Source organism: Sander vitreus, chromosome 7 (assembly GCF_031162955.1).
Source record: "Sander vitreus isolate 19-12246 chromosome 7, sanVit1, whole genome shotgun sequence".
NCBI lineage: Eukaryota > Metazoa > Chordata > Actinopteri > Perciformes > Percidae > Sander > Sander vitreus.
This window is the reverse complement of record NC_135861.1, coordinates 17,946,690-17,969,092: the sequence shown is the minus strand read 5'-3', so window position 1 is coordinate 17,969,092 and position 22,403 is coordinate 17,946,690. Positions and strand designations below refer to the sequence as shown.

The following is a 22,403-nucleotide window of genomic DNA, read 5'->3' as shown; positions in this document are numbered from 1 at the left end:
ATATATATGTATGTATATATGAGCCATGTTGGAAGATACTGGATTCCCTGCTCATAATTTCATCATCATCACCACAAAATAGATTAGAGATATTTATTTCTCTGCAGCAGCTGCAATACCAATTTATTGTAGCTCTCTTGAACTAATTAAACTCCAAGTTTTTTATTCCAGCAGGGTTTTGTGGTGTGTTAGCACGCCAGTCTCTGACTAAGACAACAACCATGAAAACAAAATGAGAAGCCTCTTAGCTCCATTTTCTAAACTGGGTGTGAGAGTCTGACTGAAGCAGGTTTGGTGAGAATGTGCATATTGCACAGTTTTCACACAACAAATACATGATTGTTCATTTCTATTATTTACAATATATTAAAAAACAATTCATGTTCTGCATGATTTCGATTTTCCTATAGCCTCTTTCACTGTTGACTGAAGTAGCAAGTTTGTTCTTCAGCGACAAAATAAATCATAAGGAAGTTTGGGTTTTTTTTCAGAATTTTTATCAAATTACTTAGTGAAAAACTGAGTAATGGCACTTATTTTATGTTGACCTGTTGATCATTAACTAAACATGAAGAAATTACTGTCAACTCTTGTCTGTTCTTTTCAACTTTCGCCCGCGGTGCTGTCCTGACGGGTAACACAAAGGAGGGAAAAAAACCAGCAGATGCTGTTTACTGGCTCATTAGTCACGGTCTCCACAGTCTGCTGCAGAACTATAAACCACGTTGCAAGAACAAAGAAATCCTTAGTGCCTCATTTTATTTTTAAGGAGCTAACCAATACTTTTGTATTCTTACATGCATATATATCAGTTTGAAATATACTGAATGTAATTTGATTTAGATTATATTTAGAATATAGATTTACAACTTTTCCCTCTTCTGAGTGGTGTAGTTCTGGAAAATGTAGAATATCATAAAGACACAGCAGCTCCATCCGTGGACCACACCCAGTAGGTTTTTAATTAACTGAGATAAATTTAGTCAAATCTGGCCACATACTCATAAATCATAACTATCCCTAAATAGTACGCTTGTTTCATTACAAGTTTTAACGCTTTCCGCATACTTGGTATCACATCAGTTCCACATCAATGATTTCATTGGTATTTAGTTTTGCAGCTCGGTGTCTAATCATTAACCAAGTATGTTGTCATATAAATTCACCTTTTGATACACTTTGAAGAGAAGTTGGAAATCAGTTGGAGGAGGAAGATCTTTTTTCAAATGAAGGATTTTCCCACCTGGATTACTGTAAAATGAAAATGATTCATTCTATTCCAGCTTTGTGTGTGTATTTGTGTGAATGTGTGTGTGTGTGTGTGTGTGTTGGGTGGAGGTCTGGGCGTTAGCCCAAGGAGCTTCATTACAGTCTTAAAGTCATGTCGTAGCCTGTCTCTGAGTCGGAAGAGACTATTTGCTTTAGGCATTCTGCATTCATGTCTTGAATGTCATTTTACTCTCTGGAGTTTTGGGTGCTGATAAACTCATGCACCCATGCTCAAAAGTCTGAAAGAGCAAGAAGTCATTGATTGAGATGAGATTGTTTTATTTACACCCTTAACACAGGGGATCTTATGGCGCTTTAAACCGGATATAATTGGTACTCTAGGTGATGATTACGTGGAAACAGGTGTGACTGGGGTGTGGCAGGAAAGCCATGGATTGGTTTGAGGCGGTGGCTTCGAGAAAGGGCTGATAGTTACACTGCTCACTCAGCAATTACTTCCTCAGGCCTCTCTTGGTCCTCTTGGATCTGTTGAAAACAAGGACTAGTCACATGAGGCAAAAGACAACATGTCCACAAAAAGCATTGAGAATGCACATTTAAAGTAGCTAACATTGTGAGGTTGCAGAATCATCTACCATCCATTATGACAAAATAGCAAGGCAATTAGCACACTTGAGACATACAAGTGCTCTTTCAGTGCATCTGTGACAGGTGTGACAGCTGACCTGCCACACCCAACCAGCTCTCCCAGTTTGAGTGAGTAACAGAGCCTCGAGGGGCTCGTGAGTGGAGGTGAGCAAAATGACAGCTGGGCTGTGGCGGGGTGGGGTGCTATTCTGGCGTCAAAATGCCATTTAGGTTAGTGGTGAGCATCAACAACAAATGAACATGCACTCAAAGTACCTGATGGTCTTCTCTTAACACTACTATTTAAATGAAAACACTGTTACATGCTATGATCAATGGGTCAAATTATAGCTTAGCACTGATGTTAACATTTTATTGTTTGCATCCTGTGCTTTTCCCTGTTGTACGATGTGCTTTAGCAATACTATGTCTCAATATGGCCATGCTTATATATAATATGTTCATGACGATGCATAATAAAGCCTCTTTGAATTGGATTGAGAGAGAGAATGAAGAGAGGGAGCACGGCACAAAGCAGTGAATCAGTTGAATAAAACAATCTTCTCATTGTCTTGCAGCGATTTTGTCTAAAACACAAATAAACACACACGCACCTCCACAGGAATGTGCCACATTGTCGGATTATAAGTGAATGCAGAGCATAACCTCTTTGGCATCATCTTGTCTGTTTCTCTGTGTCCATGTGTCAGTTAGATTTGTGCATTGGTATGAGAAGCGAGGGATAAAGCAGCGGTTGGAAATGATAATGCTGTTAATGGCTGGGGGTTACACACATGTCTTTGTTGACACCCCCAAATGTCTCGCACTCTCCAGAATGAAAAAGAAAAGAGGAAATACAGGCAGAGGGCAGGGTCTCTGAAGATAGAGACACCACCACACACTTCTAGTGGGTCATATGTGAAGTGAGGTCTATACATTGTTTTTGAGGAAGGCATTGCATATTATAGGCTACATTTAACTAGTTGAATCACTATGGAAATATGAATGTAGTTGTTGTAGTTAAATGCAGTTCACTACTCCCCAGTGGTGGAAGAAGTATTCAGATCCTTTACTTAAGTAAAAGTACTGATACAACACTGTAAAAAATAAAAGTCCTGCATTGAAAATACTTTACCTCACTTAAGTAAAAGTATGTATCATCAGGAAAATGTACTTAAAGTATTGTGTTTTGTGTACAACAATCTTAATTTGTATAGTAACCAAAGCTGTCAGATTAATGTAGTCGAGTAAAAAGTACAATAATTCTCTCTGAAATGTAGTGAAGTAGAATTAGAAAGTGGCATGAAAAGAAAAGGTTAAAGTAACGTTTTACTGAAGTACAGCACTTGAGTATACAGTACTAGTACTTAGTTACATTCCACCACTGCTACTCCCCAACACTGATATTTAAACAATATCACATCTCCCCCTTCTCTATGATGGTTGGCTTTTCACGCCACCATCAAGTGTGATCGTACGGAACAACTATAAAAACTTTTGAATTTATTTAGAAGTACAAACCATAGGAAATACTACTATACTCAACCTATGGAAACAGGAGGTTATGCATATAACCAAAGTTCCCCTGGAGTTCTTTTCTTTGTCTCTGAGGTCCTTTCACCAACAGGTGGAAATAGTTTTGTTAACGAGGCTAAACATATTTGAAATTTTGACTATTAAAAGCAGGAAAAGCACAGGTGTAAATACTAACATTAACAATGGCTTTAGGCTTCAGGTGTCCCAGTAAGCAGCATCAGTTATTGAGCGTGCACACTACCAGAGCCCTGGAACTGGCTCACCTAAATGTAATGCAGCCATCATTAATGTTATGACTTCCACCTGTGATATTCCTGCTCTGACGAGGCAACATGTCTGCTGTGAAAGGGGTCTGTAGACAAGGGGGGGTCTGTGACACAAAAATCACTCCCAGGCTAACATGGCAGTTGATTTGAATTGTGGAGATATTTGAAATTAGAAAACTGGTTTATTTCTGTTGTCAATTTCACCTTTAACTGTAACGTTTAAAGATATATAGTTAAACACGGTGGCATGACCTATTTGACGTTTATGCTGAGCTTATTTTCTGTACTGTGTTGCTTTGCTAGCGTCTTATAGTGTTACGAACAGCAGCCGCCAGTCAGACTGCTAGTTTGGGTGATGTCATTTTCTTTAGTCTGTGTGGCCCAACAGGTAAATTAGGTATCCAAGCTAATGTTAATGAAGGTGTTGAGATATCAAAGCATCAAACATGCATTTTAAAAGGAAGAGATGAGAGCAGTTGTTCTTCGTCCCTGTTTGATCAGCGCTGTTGAATTGTATGTATGGGACGCAGGGGTTTTCTACCCGGAAGTTATTGTAAACAAACATTGTGTCCACGGGCCTTGACAGGCACTTTGAGAGAGGTTCTTTAGGTTTTGTTCTGGAACATAGTCTGTGAGCAGACGTCCATGAACGTGGTGCATCTGTGTGAAAAGTGTGTGTGGCATCAGAGAGAAAAAAAAACGAGATTCATGAGTTCATTCTTACATTTTCTGATGGTCGCTGACGCGGTTCCTCAAGACATTAATCTGGAACAAAAAAAACATGCACGTGTTACTCCAATGTGGTCTATTATCCTGTGCCTTACTTCAACAATATATGTGGCATACTGTACACACTTCATATTTCTGTCTGGTGATCTGGTACTGCAGTTCAAACTTCTCCGCCTCCAACTCGTGCATCCACTCCCACAGCTCTTGAGCTTTCTCCCTGTGAGACACAGATACAGTAAAATGGGACAGTATAGTTTAGAGAGATTATTTTCAATGTCTTGTGTATCAGAAATAATGGCCCTACTTTATCTTGAGGTAAAATGACACAATATGTCTCCACCTACTTGATTCTGTCCTGGTTCATGTTCTCGATGTCCAAAGATTTGCGTCTTTCGCTCAGGATCTTCTTCTTCTTCTCTCTCTCAGTCTGCCTCTTACCACTCCGTTTTTCTGTCTGTAAAGTAAAATATGTAAAAATAAAAGCTCTGTTCTACATCCTTCACATTTTAAATACTTTAACCGCCCACTATGAACCCTCCTGCTCACCAATTTCTGCATGTAACCTCCAAAGTGGAGGCTAGTGAGGGTTTTCTTCTTCTTAGCTTCATCCTCTGCTCTCCTCTTGGCCTCCTCGTCCTCCTTACGAGCTCTCTCGTCCTGAAGAAACATGGATCCAATGAGGAGTGATATGTTAGGAGGTGGTTCATTCAATACAGCAGATGCAGGAAGTATACATTACAGCAGCATAAACATGACTATACCTCAAGGCGCTTCTGTCGCTCTTTCTCTCTCTCACTGCAGATTCTGTGCTGCTCTGCTCGCTCAGAACGGCGCTTCTCCTGCACAACAGATCATCATCTTAACAGATTTGAAAGCAAATCTTTAACTTTGTGTTCGTGAATATGTTTATCTTTAATTGGTTTTAGTGTAAAGCTCTCACAATCCTCTCCGTGAGATTAATGAGCTCTTCTTCTTCCTTCTTTCTGCTCTCAAAGTGAACCTCGATCAAAGTCTGAAGCTCCATCAGGTCCTTCTCCATCCTTTTACGATGTATATCCTACAGAAACAGGGGTTCAGTGCTTCTTATACTTTCTGGCATTGGTCTATGTTCCACAGGTTTTACACCATTAGGCAGAAACATATGCACTGTATGTACTGTAAGTCTGTCACTCACATCAAAATCCACCTTCTCTCCATCTGGGATCTTAGGAGGAATGAGGTTGGGCATGATAAATGGCCTGGGGATTTGGAGAGAGAAAAAAAACAGGACAGTGAGTGAACAACACAGAGAGTTAGAGGATAAAGTAAGAAAGAAATGTAAAGAAAAATGTAATAAAAATCATTAATCCCTGTCACTGGGAATGTCAAATGAGGAAAAATGCATTCAGCAGGTTCAATATGTCAAACAAATGATTCTGCATGTCACAAATGTCAATATTTTATTGTATTCTTTGGTTTGGAATAGTTTTTTATTTATTTATTGTTTTTTACTTTTTTTAGTGTTGCATAATTAACTTCAACTAACCATTATAATGTAGACAGAGACATTTGCTAATCAGAAGTCTTACATTTTATATTTCAAGTCTATACTCAATTTGTACAATTTCTAAATACTGATATTTTTTGAATGTAGAGAAAAGTATTTCTGCTGGGGTTTAAAGCAAGGGTGAGGTTAAACTGATTAAAAACAGGTTAAACATTAGTGGAATATATCTTTCTATTTTATATTCAACTGTTTTAACTTGCAGTACATATTTTGAGTTTCTCTTTCTATGTTTATTATTATTATTATTATTATAATTTATATTCATTCTCTACGTTTTGGCAAAAGTTCTTTGGTTTTGAAGGTCTATAATGCTTCCCATAATGCTGGAAGAAACAGGAAGAATGCTATGGATTCGATGTGTTGTATCAAAGATCCTCTATAGCCTACTACACCGTCTCCGGTTGTATCCCCGTTTTTTTTTTAGTTTTTTTTTTTTAGCATTTTAGCAAATTGGCGCCATTAAAAGTGTGCCGAATTATCCATTAGCAGTTCCTGTTTGCGTTGTACAGACAACTATCACTGGATTACGTTGATGCTGAAGAAACTTAATGTTAACTTGAAGAAAACCGTGATGATTGTCAAATACGTTGGAGTCTTTTTTCTATGATTTAAAGCAGATTAATGGATGGATGGATGGACATTGGACATAATGTTACTGATATCCCCAGGACAGGTAAGCCACACTGAATCTAAAAATATGATTGATTTTTGGCACAAATTGCGTCAATCAAATGGGTTTTCCCAAAAAGCCATGAGTTGTGGTTGTGATACATAGCTAGCTACATTAAACAAAAGCCAATGTGTAAAAACAACAATTTATGATCCAGATTATTTCTTGTCCAGAGGTAGCATCTTTGTACAGGTTAAACAAACAAGATATAAAGTATTGAATAGTGAGCTTTAGCTAGGTGTGCTTGTAGAATGATTTTGTTACGTTTACACCATTCTCCTGCCGTGGTCTGGCAATGACTACCTTCACACAGAACCAGGCTAGCTGTTTCCCCCTGCTTCCAGTCTTTGTGCTAAGCTAAGCTAACCTACTGCTGGCAGTACATTAATTAGTAGAATTAGCCCAACAAGAAGTATTTGGTTTCCATAGCAAAACAGTGTGCTTGTGTATCAGGGAGTGTTAACATTACTCACTTGAATTTCGGTTTGGCCTCCTCCTCTGTTTAGAAAAAAAAACACTAATGAGCTAGTCCAGACCACACACACTCTCACCAAGAGCACACCAAAACTGTTCGTAATCCTACCAGGAAACGCCATCAAATGATGACAATGGAGCCTGTGTATGTGCTTGTAACAACAGGAAACTTTAGTTTGGCTGAGTTCATCAAAATCTAACTCAGGGTTAATGTTGCACATTCAAGAAAAGCAAAACAGATTCACAATGAGTAAGATGTGTCAACATTCATATTGATGCAATTTAGATAAACAGTGTTACCTTCTCCCTCCTCCTCTTCTCCATCTGAAACCAAAATAAGATTCTTGAGAGGCTTGTGTGAGTTTGTGAGTGTCTGTGTCAAATGAGTGTGTATGTGCATTAGAGGACAGTAAATAGTTGTGTTTTATGAGTGTTGACAAACACAATGTCAAAGTACATGAAAAGATAAGAAAGACCGAAATAGAGCACTGAGAAAGCCAAGTACCATTGGTTTGTGTGTGTGTGTGTGTGTGTGTGTGTGTGTGTGTGTGTGTGTGTGTGTGTGTGTGTGTGTGTGTGTGTGTGTGTGTGTGGAAAGTGTTGCATGTGTTATATATCATGAATAGCCTTCGGTCAGAGAGGTTGTCTTGATAATAAGCACTTACTCACCAAAGAAGGTATGGCATCTATGACCTGGCTGAATGACACATAAGGCCATACAAGTAGGAGGCTGAAAGGATAGTTTTGCAGGTATTTGTGTGTATAAATCAAATCAAAGTATCGGACAAATAGAAATTTAGTGGTGCTAAATAAAAGGTCAGGGGATCACTAGAAATGATCGTCTTGGAACCACGAATCTCTGTTCAAAAATGTTGTGCCCTTCCTGCTAGTCGACGTTGAGATATTTCACTGGATGAGTAAAAATGTTGACCTACTGGTAGCGCTAAAGGAAAAGTCAAGGAATCACCAGTAGTAGTCAGTAGGATTCATTCTCTGGGCACTGTGAATGTCTGCACAGAATTGTGTGGCATCCATCTGATACTTGTTTATATACTTGATATTTCAGCCTGGACTACTGTGGTGGACTAACAATGCCATCCCTAGCATGGCTAATAAAAACTACTCTTCTAATGATAAACTTGCAGGTGAAATAGGGCCAGGCAATAATTCAATATGATAATGTATTGTCTTTTAATGGAATCTATATTGTGAAAAAATCAAATCAAAATTTTGTGATACCTAATTACGTTTTAATAACAAGCACATTTACTCAAACTTCTCAGAAAAAGTTATTCATAAAATGAATAATATACTTTATATTCGTCAATTATTTAATTCACACAGGAGTATACAAAATTAGGCTTTACCATATGGTTATTTATATTTATTGAATTACCAGAATGGTTACAATTTGTGATTTATATCGTTATTGAGATATGAATAGAAGATTTTGGCCAAACCACCCAGCCCTAAGGTGTAATGCTGCATTCACAAACCAGTCGAAATGTCCCTTTCTCCTGCCCAGTTTGCGACACATCAGGTGACTGCTTACAGGCGCCTCACAGGGCGTTTGCTGATTTGGAAGCATAGATGAGACGGAAAGATGACTTTGAACATCTCTCACATAATATGATTGGCAGTAACAGGGAGACACACCTAAACAATTGCTGATTAAGATAATATCTAATTCTGACTAATAAAAGAGCCTTAGGGATGGGAGGGACAGGAGAGACAGGAGAGACCTCATTGAGTCGCTGCAGACTGTCACATACCAAAGTAAAGTGTGACTGATAGCAGATCATTTTCCTGTCTGTCTCTGACTGATGCTTATAGACAGAATAAATTAATCCCCATTGCTCCGCTGTCAACACATACCCAACACGTCACTTAGACGTTGTCTTGCTGGGAAACCACGGACACAGTAACAACACTGACGACATGTCTGCACTCAAAAAGAACAATGTTAACCCTCACCTATTTCATCCTTCTCTGCAGCAGGTTCGTCCTCTTCCTGTACGGCCTCTGGCAGAGAAGAAAGTTGTACATCCATTAGTGACATATCAGTTAGAAATCTCGACATTCCCAGGGTGTGATATATTAATTCATTGTCTTATTGTATCACTCTCACTTGTTGATTTCATAAGTTCAATAATGAGTGTTTTTCTTCTTCACATATGCTAAATAAAGGTATTTCCACCGTAAATTGGTGCATAAAAGTGTATCCAAATACAGGAAATAAAGTAGTTGATGCTCAAAACCTCCCTGGGGGAGGACACCCAGACCCCCCACTATGATATGATTTGCCTTGTACTTTCATCTTTAGGTGCTCTTGTATAGTTTCTATTTGTGCTGCTGTTGTTTTTTTGTTTTAGACACCTCTTACTCTTTCATTCATTTTTACTTTTACTTTATACATTTATCTGTATTTATTTCTGTACTTGTACTGTTGCACAATTTCCCCTCTTTGGATATCAGTAAATGTTCATTTTATCTTATAAATGAATACACAAATATGAAATAAATAAATAATAAGAATAGGTACATAAAGAACTTATGAAATAAATACAAAAATACATAGTTAAATAGATCAATTAAATAATTAATGTCTGTAATAATTGTGACTCAAAGAAGCATTATTACAGACATTAATTAATTATTTAATTTATCTATTTAATTATGTATTAAATATTACATAATTAAAACGATTATGTTAAATAAACATAAATATTTAAATGTTAAAATAAATACATGTAAATATAGAGGAATTAAGAAATTTCTTCATTTCTCTATATTTACATGTATTTCTTTTTTGTATTTCTACATCAGTCTGTCTTTCTGTGTCTGTGTATGTTAATGAGGTAGGTGTTGCTAACCTCATTCTAAAACAGGATAGGTCAAAGGGTTTGCCTGTCTGACCAATCCTGCTTCAGAATGAATTTAGTACCGTCTACCTCATGTAAATACAGACACAGAAAAAATAGTTATATGAATACATGTATTTATTGAAATAAGTAAAAATATAGAAATACATTTCTGTATTTATTTATTATTTATTTAGTTTCAGGATTTATTTAGTTATTTTTCATCCTTTATGCAACCGTCTCCTTATTTGCCAAATGTTAAATGGATATTTTCAGTAAGTATTATTATTAGGGCTGTGAATCGATTAAATAAATTAATCTAATTAATTACATACTCTGTGATTAATTAATCGAAATTAATCGCATACATAATTAACGGTGCCTGAACCGATACTTTTTAAGAAAGTAGAAAAAGAAAAGAAAAAAAAAGGGTACTAAACAACAGTTGGTGACATTAAAGAACGGCTTGTTTATTGCTAAGGCCATATGGTCAAAATGAAATGATTTAATAATAATGTATAACAATAACAATAACTTATTTCACTAGTAAATTGCTGTTTAAAGACAAAAACAACAACCAGATAGGAAAAGGACATTTACAATAACTTCAAATGCACCACGAGGCTGTAGTTTACCAGTTTCATTGAACACACCGTCTGTGTTGTTTCTCCGACGGCAGCTGCAGATTGTTACATCCCGGTGTTGAATCCTCTACAGTAAAACAGTAAAACTTTACACCGTTCAGCGTTAGCTGTCAGCATTTTAACCGTGTTTAATCCAGCTACTAGCTAGCGGTAGGCTAACGTTAGCTGCTGTTGAGTATAGTGTTAACTAGCTAGCGGTAGGCTAACGTTAGCTGCTGTCGAGTGTTAACTAGCGTCACATGCAGCGGGGTTTGTGTTTCCTGTAACGTTTCAGAGCATCAGAGAGAAGGGCAGACATATCAGTGGCACCAGATTTTCGTCTGTATGCAAACGTCAATATGGAATGGATTAATCTGCGTTAATTTTTTTAACACGTTATTTTTTCTCAGATTAATTAATCGAAATTAACGCGTTATTTTGACAGCCCTAATTATTATTTCTCCGTAGAACCCCAAATACTCGGCTATAGAACATTTTATTTAATTCTTAAAATCCAATTTTGTATCCTAATGTTTATGCCCAGATACGGTGCATAGTGAGCTCCATCATAGTACATGTAGTATGTTTCATACACGTAGTATGTTTCTGATTAAGAGGTCATGTTATCACGGAAAAAAAACTCCTGGTACTTGCACAATGTCCACAAAAACAGCCTCGCACTATGGAGTATCTCAAAAAAAGATGCTTTCAGCTCAAAGCATACACAGTACCTTCCTGTGCCTTCTCCTGCTCCTCCACCTGCTCCTGCTCCTCCTCCTCCTCTACCCCCTGCTCCCCTGCTGAGAAAAACACAGAGCTGTTTAGAGCCAGTCAGCCAGCAAAGCAGCCAGCAACATTCAAACAGAGAGAAAGAAAGAAAGTCTTTCAAAGCATGATCAAATCAAGCATGAATGATTCTGATGTAATCATTCATGAATGTCAGTCACAGCCGATGGTGGAAAGTGCATTCACTCAAGAACTGTACTTAAGTACAAATCAGAGGTACTTGTACTTAACTTAAGTAGTTTTTATGGCACTTTCTAAAGTAGGGTAGTTTAACTAAAAATAACAAATAATTGTATTGGAGTAAAACTCCACTACAATTGTTATTTTTACTTTACAAATTACATTTCTGCATAAAAACACATTTGATTATAAAATATGATGTTTTGTTATAAGTTAAACAGTACAGTACAAGTAGAGCTCATTATTCGATTAATCGATAAGTTGATTGTCTTTTTTTTTAAATCAACAATTCCAACACCACAAATGTGTGGATTGTCATCTTATTTTTCCTTATTTTAATTATTAACACATTTTTAATAATTTTGACTCTTGGTTGCGCAAAACAAGCATTGTGAAGGTGTCACTTTGGGTAATTGTGATGACATTTCTCACTATTTTCAGATTTTTTTTACAAACCAAAGAATCAATCAAGACCATAAACAGCAAATAATCCATAATGTAAATAATCTATGGATGTAGTCCTATACAAAATAGTTCCACTTTAACCGAGTAATAATAATCTAATGACCTAAATATTGCAATAATATATAAGTCACAGCGGCAGTACTTTTAACACTACTAAGTACATTTACTGCATATTTTAAATGCAGGACTTTTAATTGTAATGGAGTTTTTTTAATTTTTATTTTAAGTTAGTACTTTTTCTTAAGTAAAGGATCTGAATACTTCTGCCACTGGTCACAGCTATGTTATTTTAACCACAGGCACCCTGACTATCAACATCCAACAGTTCACCTGTTGCTCTGGTTAGTCATGACCACAAGTTATTCATCAATGATCCAGAGCTTAATTTATAACTGTTCACACAATGTCCCATACCTTCAGCAGCCTCCTCTTCTGAATCACGCAGCCAGGAAAATACACAAGAGAGGAGATGTACAAATGTAACCACACAATGATAAAGTACTGCATATTATATACACACACCTACTTTTGCTTTCATGCATCAACTAATTACAAGCAAAATAAGAAACAGGAAATCATTATCAAAACCCTGAAGAAATAACTTTTATATCCTTTGGATTTTCCAAAAAATCTACCTACTGGTACAACAAGTTTTTTGGTACAAACACACTTTGTGCTGCATTACGATAAGCCTCAAACATTAGTAAAAAAAAGCCTGTTGATTATATAGCACTGTACATTGCTTATTTGTATAGCCTATACAACAAGAACTACAGTTATGGAAGCTGTGTGCTGAACAGACAGGCTCAACATTTACATTTGATTCATAAGTTAATTTGACATTTTCATTCACAGGAGACAAATATAAGAACGTCTTTACATTCCTTTTTAAATCCATGTAATACTGTATGTAGAAAACGTGTCAAACCTACATGGCTTTAGTTTTAACAGTAGTTCACATCTTTCACTGTGCAGTATGTGGTGAGTCATAATGGGAGTTCTTACCTTCCACCTCCCTGTGAAAATCAAAACACGTTCATACATTATTATTCTGATAGAAAAAAACGTGAATATGCAGCAATGTGTCATTGATATTACAGCAACATAAAGCTGTCATTACAATAGATGTAGTAAATGAACCACAATGTATAGTTGTGTAACAGGGTGTATTTCTACAGTTACACAAGTATGTTATAATCAAGCAGAAATGTGTATAAGCTTTAGTATGATACGTAAAAATGAAAAACAAGCTTCAACCTACTCCTCATATTCCTCCACTACTTCCTCGTTGTCAGACATGACAGGGAGCGTTCAGGTGTACAGCAGTGAATCTAAACAACCAGAATCTGTAAATTCACCTAGAAATAATATTCCCCTTCACTTTCATTACATTTTCGTAACAACATTTTATAGCATATATACTGGGTTATAATCAGTGAAACTTACCTGAATAAGAGTGATGAAGAAAGACAGTTGATGGAGAGACTCAATGGGCAGCAGAGGAGAGGTCGCTGCTTTCACTAATAGGAACGTGAAGTGGGTCTCAGAGGGTAAAGGGACAGACTGTGTATGGGGGAGAGGCTTCAGGACCTCTTGTTGTTTTATTAATAACTTTTTAGATAGCATGTACCCTCCATTATCACCATTCCCAAAAAAGGCCGCAGTGTGCACAAGTCTGGTTTGCAATGCCAAAAAGATCAAGATAAAGTACACAGTTGCTCACAGACAATGACTCACACGTCACATACACATTTTCTCACCCTTGTATGGCAACCTTCCACTGACAGAACACAGGCATACAGCTCTTATCTACCCCCTCCCCCCCTCCCTCTGCTGAGATAAGTGATGTTACAGAGTATGTATACAACATATATTTCCATGTTGTGTAAGCGAGCAATTAGAAGAAATGTATGACAGACGTGTGGTAATAAAACATTTTATTCCTTAGACAGGCAGCATCTTGCCCACAATGACACAGAACAAAAGGTATATTTTAGCTGATTAGACAAAAAAACATACAATTACAACTCCCACCGCTGCAGTTCTATAAAAATAGACGTTATTAGCCTTAAAACCTACACCTGTTTAAAGTGCTTGAAAAATTACACAAAGTTATGGCAAATGGCTGAAGAGCTTTAAAACAAATGTATCACTTTCCTCCCTGTTTTTCTATCACTGTTCTTCTCCTCTCATGTCAGCTTTGCTTTTTACCCTTCCTCACACATTAATGTTCATGTAATATCAATGTTTGAAATAAGACTTGTATTGTACTTAAAGCAATGCATTAGTGGATGATTAAAGCCTCCTTATTTAAAAGCAGTATCCTCAACTCACTTTTTTCTCTATGTGGCATATCTATTCCTCCTGTGTGCTTTGGCAGGGTAGTCAAAAAAACATAAAAAGCTTGAAGAAAGAATCAGTCAGTCATGGCATCCTCGTCACCGTCTACTAAATCCTACAAATAAGGGCACAGAAAGGCAAGAAATGAAGAAACTGAAGAAAGACATTTTTATTTCCTAAGTCATGTTAAAGTCGTGTGGGACAGTAATCTTACTTGTTGGCCATTATAAATAGGCATCCTTCACTTGCAGATTTTTCCAGGGCTGGATTTTGGGACACTGTTGTCCTCTCTGGTCTCAAACAGGCTCCTCTTACCGATGATGTCCACATGTCTCAAGTCCTGCAAATAGAAAATTGAAAAATGATCACACTTATTTTTACAAGACAATCAACTCTCAATACAACACACAAAAGAAGAGAAAGATATATTCTCTCTCTCTATCTCTACATATATGCTTTATATCAATATTGATACGTGTCAGATACATTTCTCTATATGATAACCGAAAATATCTTTATTTGCTCCGATATAACGAAAATGGCAGTGTCCCCGTAGCCATGGATACCTTGCTGTTAAAACTAACAGCAACCCAGGTATGTCATAGAAACAGTTTTGAACTTGGACTAAACTTCTGAAGTTAAGTCAATCAGTTGTCAGGTGACCTCTGAACTAAAGTCTCTAATCACCACAAGTTAAACATCCCCCACTATAGGAGAACAGAATAGAATGTTGCTTTCAGAATAAAAATACTGATATTTCCTATTAATTTAAATCATAAATAATCATAGTTGCCAGAACTAGAGGAGAAAACCTATTTTCAAAAACAACAAGGAACATAATGTGAATTGGTTTGGTAAGGGCATCCTAATCAAAGGTAAGCAGCAGGAAGAAAACAAATATATCCTGCTCTTGAGGCACATACAGTAGATTAAAGAGTACTACTGCCCTCTAGCTGATGCAGTTTTAGCAGACATGTAACAATGCAAATAGCCTCACAGTAGGAAGTGAAGACCCAGTATCGTTAGTCTTGTTGACCCAGCGGTTGATCCGGTCTGACATTCCTGATGTGAAGCTCCTAAATTCCTGTGAATTTCCGACAGAGATGTGAAATAATCAGAGCCCATACATGCTAATAATATCAATCCATGCATTGATGGCCCATGCAGATCTGATAGGTGATTGTGAGTAATGAATGTACCTGTCTAGAAACTCCCGGGCTGGTGGGGCTCACCCCCTGCTTCTCCTTCTCAAAGAGGCCTCTCTTCCTGGACACCTCGTCCAGCAGAAACAGGGTCCTCTGGGTCACGTCTGGAGATCGCATTATTTCGGACTTCTACGCACATTTACAGGAAGCAGAGTTGAGAAAAAAACATCAGCGAGATGTAAAATAATATATATTTTTACTTGTACGGTGACTTAAGTTGAGTTATTCTGTTTTATTGCAGAGAGTCTGACCTGTGCAGCCTGAGCCAGTCTCTCCATTTTCTCCTGGATGGACCTGGATGAAATCCTCTGCCTGGAGCTGAAAAAAACAGAATGCACATATGCAAGGGCTTTGTACACTTGTCTGACTTACCTGACTAAAATAACTATAATTCAAACTTTTAGAAAAGGTAAAAGAAAATCATTTGGCTGTACAAACTCACTTTCTCTGGAGGGGTGATGCTTTGTCTTCATCTTCATTTTGGTCCTGGATCATTAACATTACACACACTCATTATACACACTGTAAATCATGTATGTACAACTCTAACACAAATAACATACCGGTACATTTGATTATATTTTGATGCACAACATTGCTAATCTTTTTACTCAGCCAATATTGAAAGAAGTCCAAAGTGCAGCGTGATGACTGTAAATCTTACTAAGAAATTGGATAAGATAACTAAAAATCTTACTGTGTTGGATTCAAACTTCTTGGAGGCCAACCTCACACTCGCACTACAACAGAATACAGCAGTCAGCAACCAAACTGAGGTAGACAGATACAAAGACATGAACTTAAAATAAAGACAAGGATGTTGCCTTACCTCCTCTGCAGCGGCGCACTCTCCTCTTCTTTCTTCCTCATCATCTGTGGAAAACCAAGCATATGTGAATGCGCGTCAGCAGACCTTACAGTCGTCCAAATATCAGCAACTAATGACCAGCAGAAATATCCCGTCTCTTGTGATAAGTTAGGATGTTAACAAAGCAACCAGTCAGCAGTAAAAGCTGGTAAATATTGCTTCAGCTATTAGCATAAGCCCGAAGCCTGAGAGGCACAAGCAAATTGAACTGATAGTCTAACAACTGATGCGAGATTAAACCTTTTATTACAGTCAAATAGGCAAAGATTAATGTTGGAATTTAGCAGGGTATATATGTGTGTGTGTGTGTGTGTGTGTGTGTGTGTGTGTGTGTGTGTGTGTGTGCGTGTGCGTGCGTGTGTGTGTTTACCCTGAAAGATATAGTCCTGGAACTCTGTCTGACTAACGCTGGTTTGGCCGTCTGTTCAAAGTTGTCGTTGGAGGAAGAGCCATTCACGCTGGTCTAAAGGTAAAGCAATATAACATTTACAGCTACGTAGGATCAGAATGAACTATTCCCATTCAGATGAGCTCCAGTGAGCATCTCTTGTATTCTTCAAGACTGTTTACTTAACTAAGGCGCCAATGATAGTTTGGTTTTATTGGCACAAAGACTGTAACTTTTACTCTTTAAACACTAGAGGATGCTGCTGCTGCTTTATTGGATTGATGAGCAGCTGCATCAGAACTTTGTAGCCAAACTCCTCGAGACAATCAAAACATGAAGCATAGATAGTTATGTTGTAAATTATATCTAACTGTGTGTGTGTGGGTGTGTTTGTTAAAATACCTCCTGTGTGTGTCCATTCTGAGCAGGGCTTTGAGCTCCCCTAGGAGAGGGGCTCTGGCAAGACGATGGCCAGTGTTCTCGAGGTGAGTAGGGGGCCGTCGGAGAGTGAGGGCTCATGGGACTTGTGCACCCGCTGGCGGAGGGGCTTTTGTCGAGTGAGATGGAGACGGAACTGCAACACCAGAAACACGAGTGAACTGAAAGGTCAGTTGAAGATGTGCATGAGAAAGCAACCAGTTCTCCAACTCACAGTAAAGCTGCAGAGTACTATGTCTTTACCACACCCTATTCAAGTCTCCTTCTGAAATTTTTGCTGTCTACGATCTTCTAAAACAATATTCTTGCTTAGCTATCTTGCCATCTGATCTTGATTAGACAGAAGTCCATCTATGTGAGTTTCCATCTGGTTATATTTGCTGAATATCTAAATAAATGTGTCTCTTGAAGACGTTGGTCAGTAAGCACATATGGCTGTCTTCATATGGTTTATTACTTTTGTCAGATTACTTGCTTTTGGTTGCGATTTCACTGCTCAACTACACTGTAGCACTCCTCTGCTGCAATTTAATTTCCCTGTGTGGAATCGATATCCTTAATCTTATCTTAAAGAAATGTTTGATCTGTATTTGATCCTTCCCGATGACTCATATATGAAAAGAGCAACAGACATACAGTATATTGTGATCATTAACCTGACAAACTTGCGAGGCGGGTTGGCCGATGGCTTGGGATCGTGGTCATTGCTCGACGACTGTCCATTTTCGTGCTAACAAAGAAACAAACAGGAGAGACAATCAACATGAGCGCACAACATAGAAGCTTTTGAACAGACACGCCTCACATTACATAACACTGTGCAGTTATAGCCTAGTTTGCAGAAACACTGAATTAGAGCCGCCTGCCAGTGTAATGGAAGATAAAGTTAAAGTTATGACCTTAAGCAAGCCTTATCAAAGTTTTATAGATGATTTGCATGGTCATTCGATTCACGCGAAGAGTGCAGTAAGTCCAGTAATAAGACAGGACTCAAATTCTATCAATCATTTATTTATTCTGATGTTTGTGTACTCAAAGAAAATATACAATGTGTCTCCATCTTTACAGAACAGATAACATTAATATCTTCCCCTGAGGAGAAAAAAAAGTTGTTTTTGTAGAATATAGAAAATGATTAACATGACTCTGCCTCTGTGTGGGGTAACAGTTAACTGTGATTAACCACACTGCAGGGTGGCCCTATTGGTAGCACTGTTATGACTAAGTGAAGCATTAATAGTTTGTATGTGAGTGCTTGTCTACCTGTCTTGTCAAAGGATTTGTCTGCCAGTGATACTACATACTTTGTCATTTTTAGCTAAGCTAACAGAATGACTCCAGGAATGGCAGTGCTGGTCGGTCAGTCCACCACTTTGGTGCAGACTGAATTTTCTCAACAACTGTGTGTGTGTGTGTGTGTGTGTGTGTGTGTGTTGGATGGATTGCCATGGCATTTTGTACAGACATTCATGTTCCCCAGAGGTTAAATCCTACTGACTTTTTTGCTTCCCTAACTTCTCCTTTAGCATCAACAGCACGTCAAAGTGTTCACTTTCCCCCTGAAATATCTAAACATCTACTGCATAGATTAACACAAAATTTGGTTCAGACATTCATGGTTCTGAGATAATGTATCCTAACCACTTTGGGGATCCAGCGACTTTTCATCTAGCACTATCATCAGGTCAAAATCTCAGTTGCAAAACTAATGACACTCACATCAGCCTCAGCTGTACTTAATGTTTTGTAATAATTTGAAAATGTAAGCATGCTAACATGCTAAACTGGGGGTGAATATGGAAAACATTACACCTGCTGAACATGAGCATGTTAGCATAGCATTGTTATTGTGAGAATGCCTAAGTGAGCCTCACAGAGCTGCTTTAGACTCTGAGTTGTGTTGTCATTTAATAAGTATGATAACAAAATATTCAACAACAACAACAACAACAACACCACATGATTTCAGTCTTACTTGTCTGTTTGTGATGTTAGTGCTGCTGCTAGTGGGGCTGTAAGAGGCTGTTTTTGGAGGTGGTTGTGGTTTGGATGTGGCTTTCACAGAGGGCAACACACTACCCTGCTCCTCATCCATGTCCCCCAGTAGCTCCACCCTGGCTCCTCCACTGCAGTCCTCCGCTTCATCCTCCCCTACCTCCTTCTGTTGTCTCAGCATCTCCACATGCCTCATCCTCCGCTTTTCATCACGGACTCGCAGCATCTCGACGAAGTCCAGCTGAATCTGCTCCACACTGAAAAGAACCAGTTTATGCATGCACGTGAATGACAGATATATGATGGATTGTCTCTAGTGAGGGAAAGGACCTGTCAGTCCTGTGTCTGATTGTGTTTCTCTAATGAAAGGCTCTACAGTTCCTCTCTCTCTTTGAAGACTGCTTCTGCTTCAGGAACTCAGCTGGTGGTGTTTTTGATAGCTTTTCATGCTTTCCACGCTTGGTACAGTACAAGGTTTCTTCATGTGTTTGAAAACTATACATATGACACACTCCCATTGGCAGAAAAGTGTAATAATCCTCTCTCTCCGCCTCTATAATCCATCCACTAAAACCATCAAAAGCAGATGGATTCTTACTAGCATGCCTATGGCCCTCTAACATACAGCAAAGATGGAGAGAATGAAAGACAGAAGAAGAGAGAGCTAGTAGCAGTGCATAAACCATGCATAGAGAAGAAGAGCAGAGCACACACCTACAGCAACAGAATCATGTTCAGACAGTCTATAGATCACGCTTTGACAAGTACAAATGAATTAAGTGCTTTACTAAATTGTGAAAATAACCTGCTAAGGCCCTGGGACATCTCACTTGTGGAGTCTGTCCCAAAGGCACTGTCACTGGTGGGCATGCCTCCGGTTGTTTGGCTGATATTGGCATCGGGGTCGGCGATGCTGCTCGAGCTCTTCACCCTCCTCCTCCTCTCCCTTTCCACCTCCTCTTCATCCTCCATTGTCCACTGGCGTGCCAGGCTGAGCACAGAATCATAATGCACACAGGACACGCACATAACAATCAGAGAATGTGGAGGTAAAACAGAAAATAAAACCGAGGCAGAGACAAAAATGAAGATCCAAACTCAACATGAAATCTACAGGAATTAATCCAATGAGCTGCTTGTTTTGGTTGCTGGAAAGGAGAGATTGCAGTTGTAATAACGGTTTCACAGAACCTGCTATACTTGTTCATCAACTGTTTATGAGGAGAGTTGCATTGGTTGCTTGTCTGAACAACTTTAAATAACATATTCAGTCTAGTATTGTGCAAGATGTGTGTAGAAAATACAGCATTTATTAGTCTATTATCTATTATTTAATAATAATGACACAAAAGGAAACAGAAAGTAGCTGTTTCATAAAGCTACTGTGGGCTTACAAGGCTGCTGACTACAGATATTATAATGCCCCTAAATGAATATTATAAACTCATTTTTTGTTCTGCTCGACTGCAACAGTGAGCTACGTTTATGCTAGTTCAGTGACTAAAGTTAAATTCTATAACATCTACTGTCAAAAAGCAGCAGCTGCAGTTGGTGCTCTCAAACACAGGTGTCATATTCTCTTTAAAGAAAAAGCTCCTACCTGGACAGAGCCGACCAGTTCTTCCGACTGATGGACATATTGGACGCAAATATATTAAAGTTTCCAGGTGCACTTCGCTCACAGACAGAAAAGAGTCGACTGATTAGCACTCTATGGGCGGCAGTCAAATTACAGACAGAGCGGCACAAAGCAGTCCACCTTTACCCCGGTGCAGCTCACTAAGGCATCACATGACCACAAAGGTGAGCTACCCACCTGAGAGAGAGAGAGAGGGAGGGAGAGAGAGAGAGGGAGAGAGCTTTTCCTTGTATGGTGGGAATATGGCAGTTATGATAGCTGTGACAGTCACTTTTCTGTGGGCATTCCACACTGCTGCTATACAATTAAAGCTGCCATTAAAGCGAACACAATACGCAGTAATAAGTGAACCATAATAAAAATTTAAAAAATCAATAAAAGTTGATGTGAAAAGAAGTTTTGGGGAGTGTAAGACAGCAGTTACTCCGCAATTACTAAATATTCACCATTAAGGAGTGATATACTGTAGAAAAGAAAGCAGAAAAAAGGTTTTGCGAATATAGCACTTTAGGAAAAACAGCTGCAAAGCAAATTAACTAGAAAATATCAAACACACAAAACAGAAAGAGAGTAAAAATCGATTAAAATAGAAATAAAGATCAATTAAATAGCAAAAAACATCAGTGGAAATAAGTTTTTTTTAAAGAAATGTCAACTGAATTGGTGAGTTTAATAGTAAAAGGAAAACTATATTACTTTACAGTGTTAGTCAGACTGTTTGCTCTGTAAGGCCACACCTGTCCTCTCAGCCCAGTATGTCGGACTCTGACCCAGGCTCTGGCTCAGTCCAGCACACACACACACACACACACACACACACACACACACACACACACACACACACACACACACACACACACACACACACACACACCCTCCACCTCACCTGGCTGTATTACCAAACCTGTACCTGCTTTATTCTGTGTAGACCGTGATGCCACAATAAACAGGATGAGCTACTATCATAATTACAGGTAACATGTAGCTGTTGATGCTCATCCAGATCCTACCTGTTGTGTGTAAGCATTAAAAGCCAGCTTCACTCATATTTGTAAAAGGTTGGCTTTTAGGCAGCTTGTACCATTAAGATGCTATCGAATGGGACTTGTTTGCATGTCACTTCCTGGCCAAAGAGGAAAAGCATGCATCAGTGCTGTCATGTGTTTTTGTGTTGCTTTAGTGTTAATATGGAGGGGAAAATCTATTCAGTGACACATGATATACTGCAGGTTCTTTGCATCCACAGGGATAAGGCGATGATTAAAGCACCATTACCGAAGCACTTTTCAGGGTGTGCTTTATGAGCATGCAAAACGGACAGCGCTAAAGCTGTGGACAGGATGATGCCGTGGACAGCTGTCAGGCGCATAAGCATATCAGCAGAAATTTGCTGTCTTGCAGAAAGGCCTCTGTGTCAGAGGTGCATTTTTTCAGTTCCTCAATATGTTCCTTTTACAGTCCTCTAATATACAACTGTACAGCATTGCTAGCAGCTTGTAGGGCTGTGCTTTGAGCTAAATAATCACGTCAGCATGCT

At 38.4% G+C, this 22,403-nt stretch overlaps 2 protein-coding genes across 3 annotated transcripts; both read right to left on the bottom strand.

Moving 5' to 3' along the window:
- Window positions 1-1,531: 1,531 nt before the first annotated feature.
- On the bottom strand, window positions 1,532-12,431 carry tnnt2a (troponin T type 2a (cardiac)). Its single transcript, XM_078255081.1, has 13 exons — window positions 12,408-12,431; window positions 11,294-11,359; window positions 9,053-9,100; window positions 7,379-7,402; window positions 7,078-7,102; window positions 5,563-5,626; window positions 5,329-5,445; window positions 5,150-5,227; window positions 4,935-5,045; window positions 4,733-4,842; window positions 4,515-4,605; window positions 4,384-4,424; window positions 1,532-1,755 (listed from the first exon to the last, which is right to left on the bottom strand). The coding sequence occupies exons 6-13, from the start codon at window positions 5,614-5,616 to the stop codon at window positions 1,722-1,724; spliced, it is 636 nt and encodes a 211-aa protein (XP_078111207.1). The 5' UTR covers window positions 5,617-5,626; window positions 7,078-7,102; window positions 7,379-7,402; window positions 9,053-9,100; window positions 11,294-11,359; window positions 12,408-12,431; the 3' UTR covers window positions 1,532-1,721.
- Window positions 12,432-13,913: 1,482 nt separating this feature from the next.
- On the bottom strand, window positions 13,914-21,020 carry lad1 (ladinin). Of its 2 annotated transcripts, XM_078255078.1 has the most exons (14): window positions 20,828-21,020; window positions 20,033-20,218; window positions 19,208-19,484; window positions 17,889-17,962; window positions 17,197-17,368; window positions 16,777-16,869; window positions 16,368-16,411; window positions 16,236-16,278; window positions 15,981-16,024; window positions 15,790-15,856; window positions 15,533-15,667; window positions 15,331-15,417; window positions 14,548-14,673; window positions 13,914-14,448 (listed from the first exon to the last, which is right to left on the bottom strand). In XM_078255078.1, exons 1-13 carry the CDS (start codon window positions 20,863-20,865, stop codon window positions 14,575-14,577), a joined length of 1,359 nt encoding a protein of 452 aa, XP_078111204.1. In that variant the 5' UTR covers window positions 20,866-21,020; the 3' UTR covers window positions 13,914-14,448; window positions 14,548-14,574. The 2 variants fall into 2 exon arrangements, with proteins under 2 accessions (XP_078111204.1, XP_078111206.1); XM_078255080.1 differs by lacking the exon at window positions 16,777-16,869.
- Window positions 21,021-22,403: the final 1,383 nt, after the last annotated feature.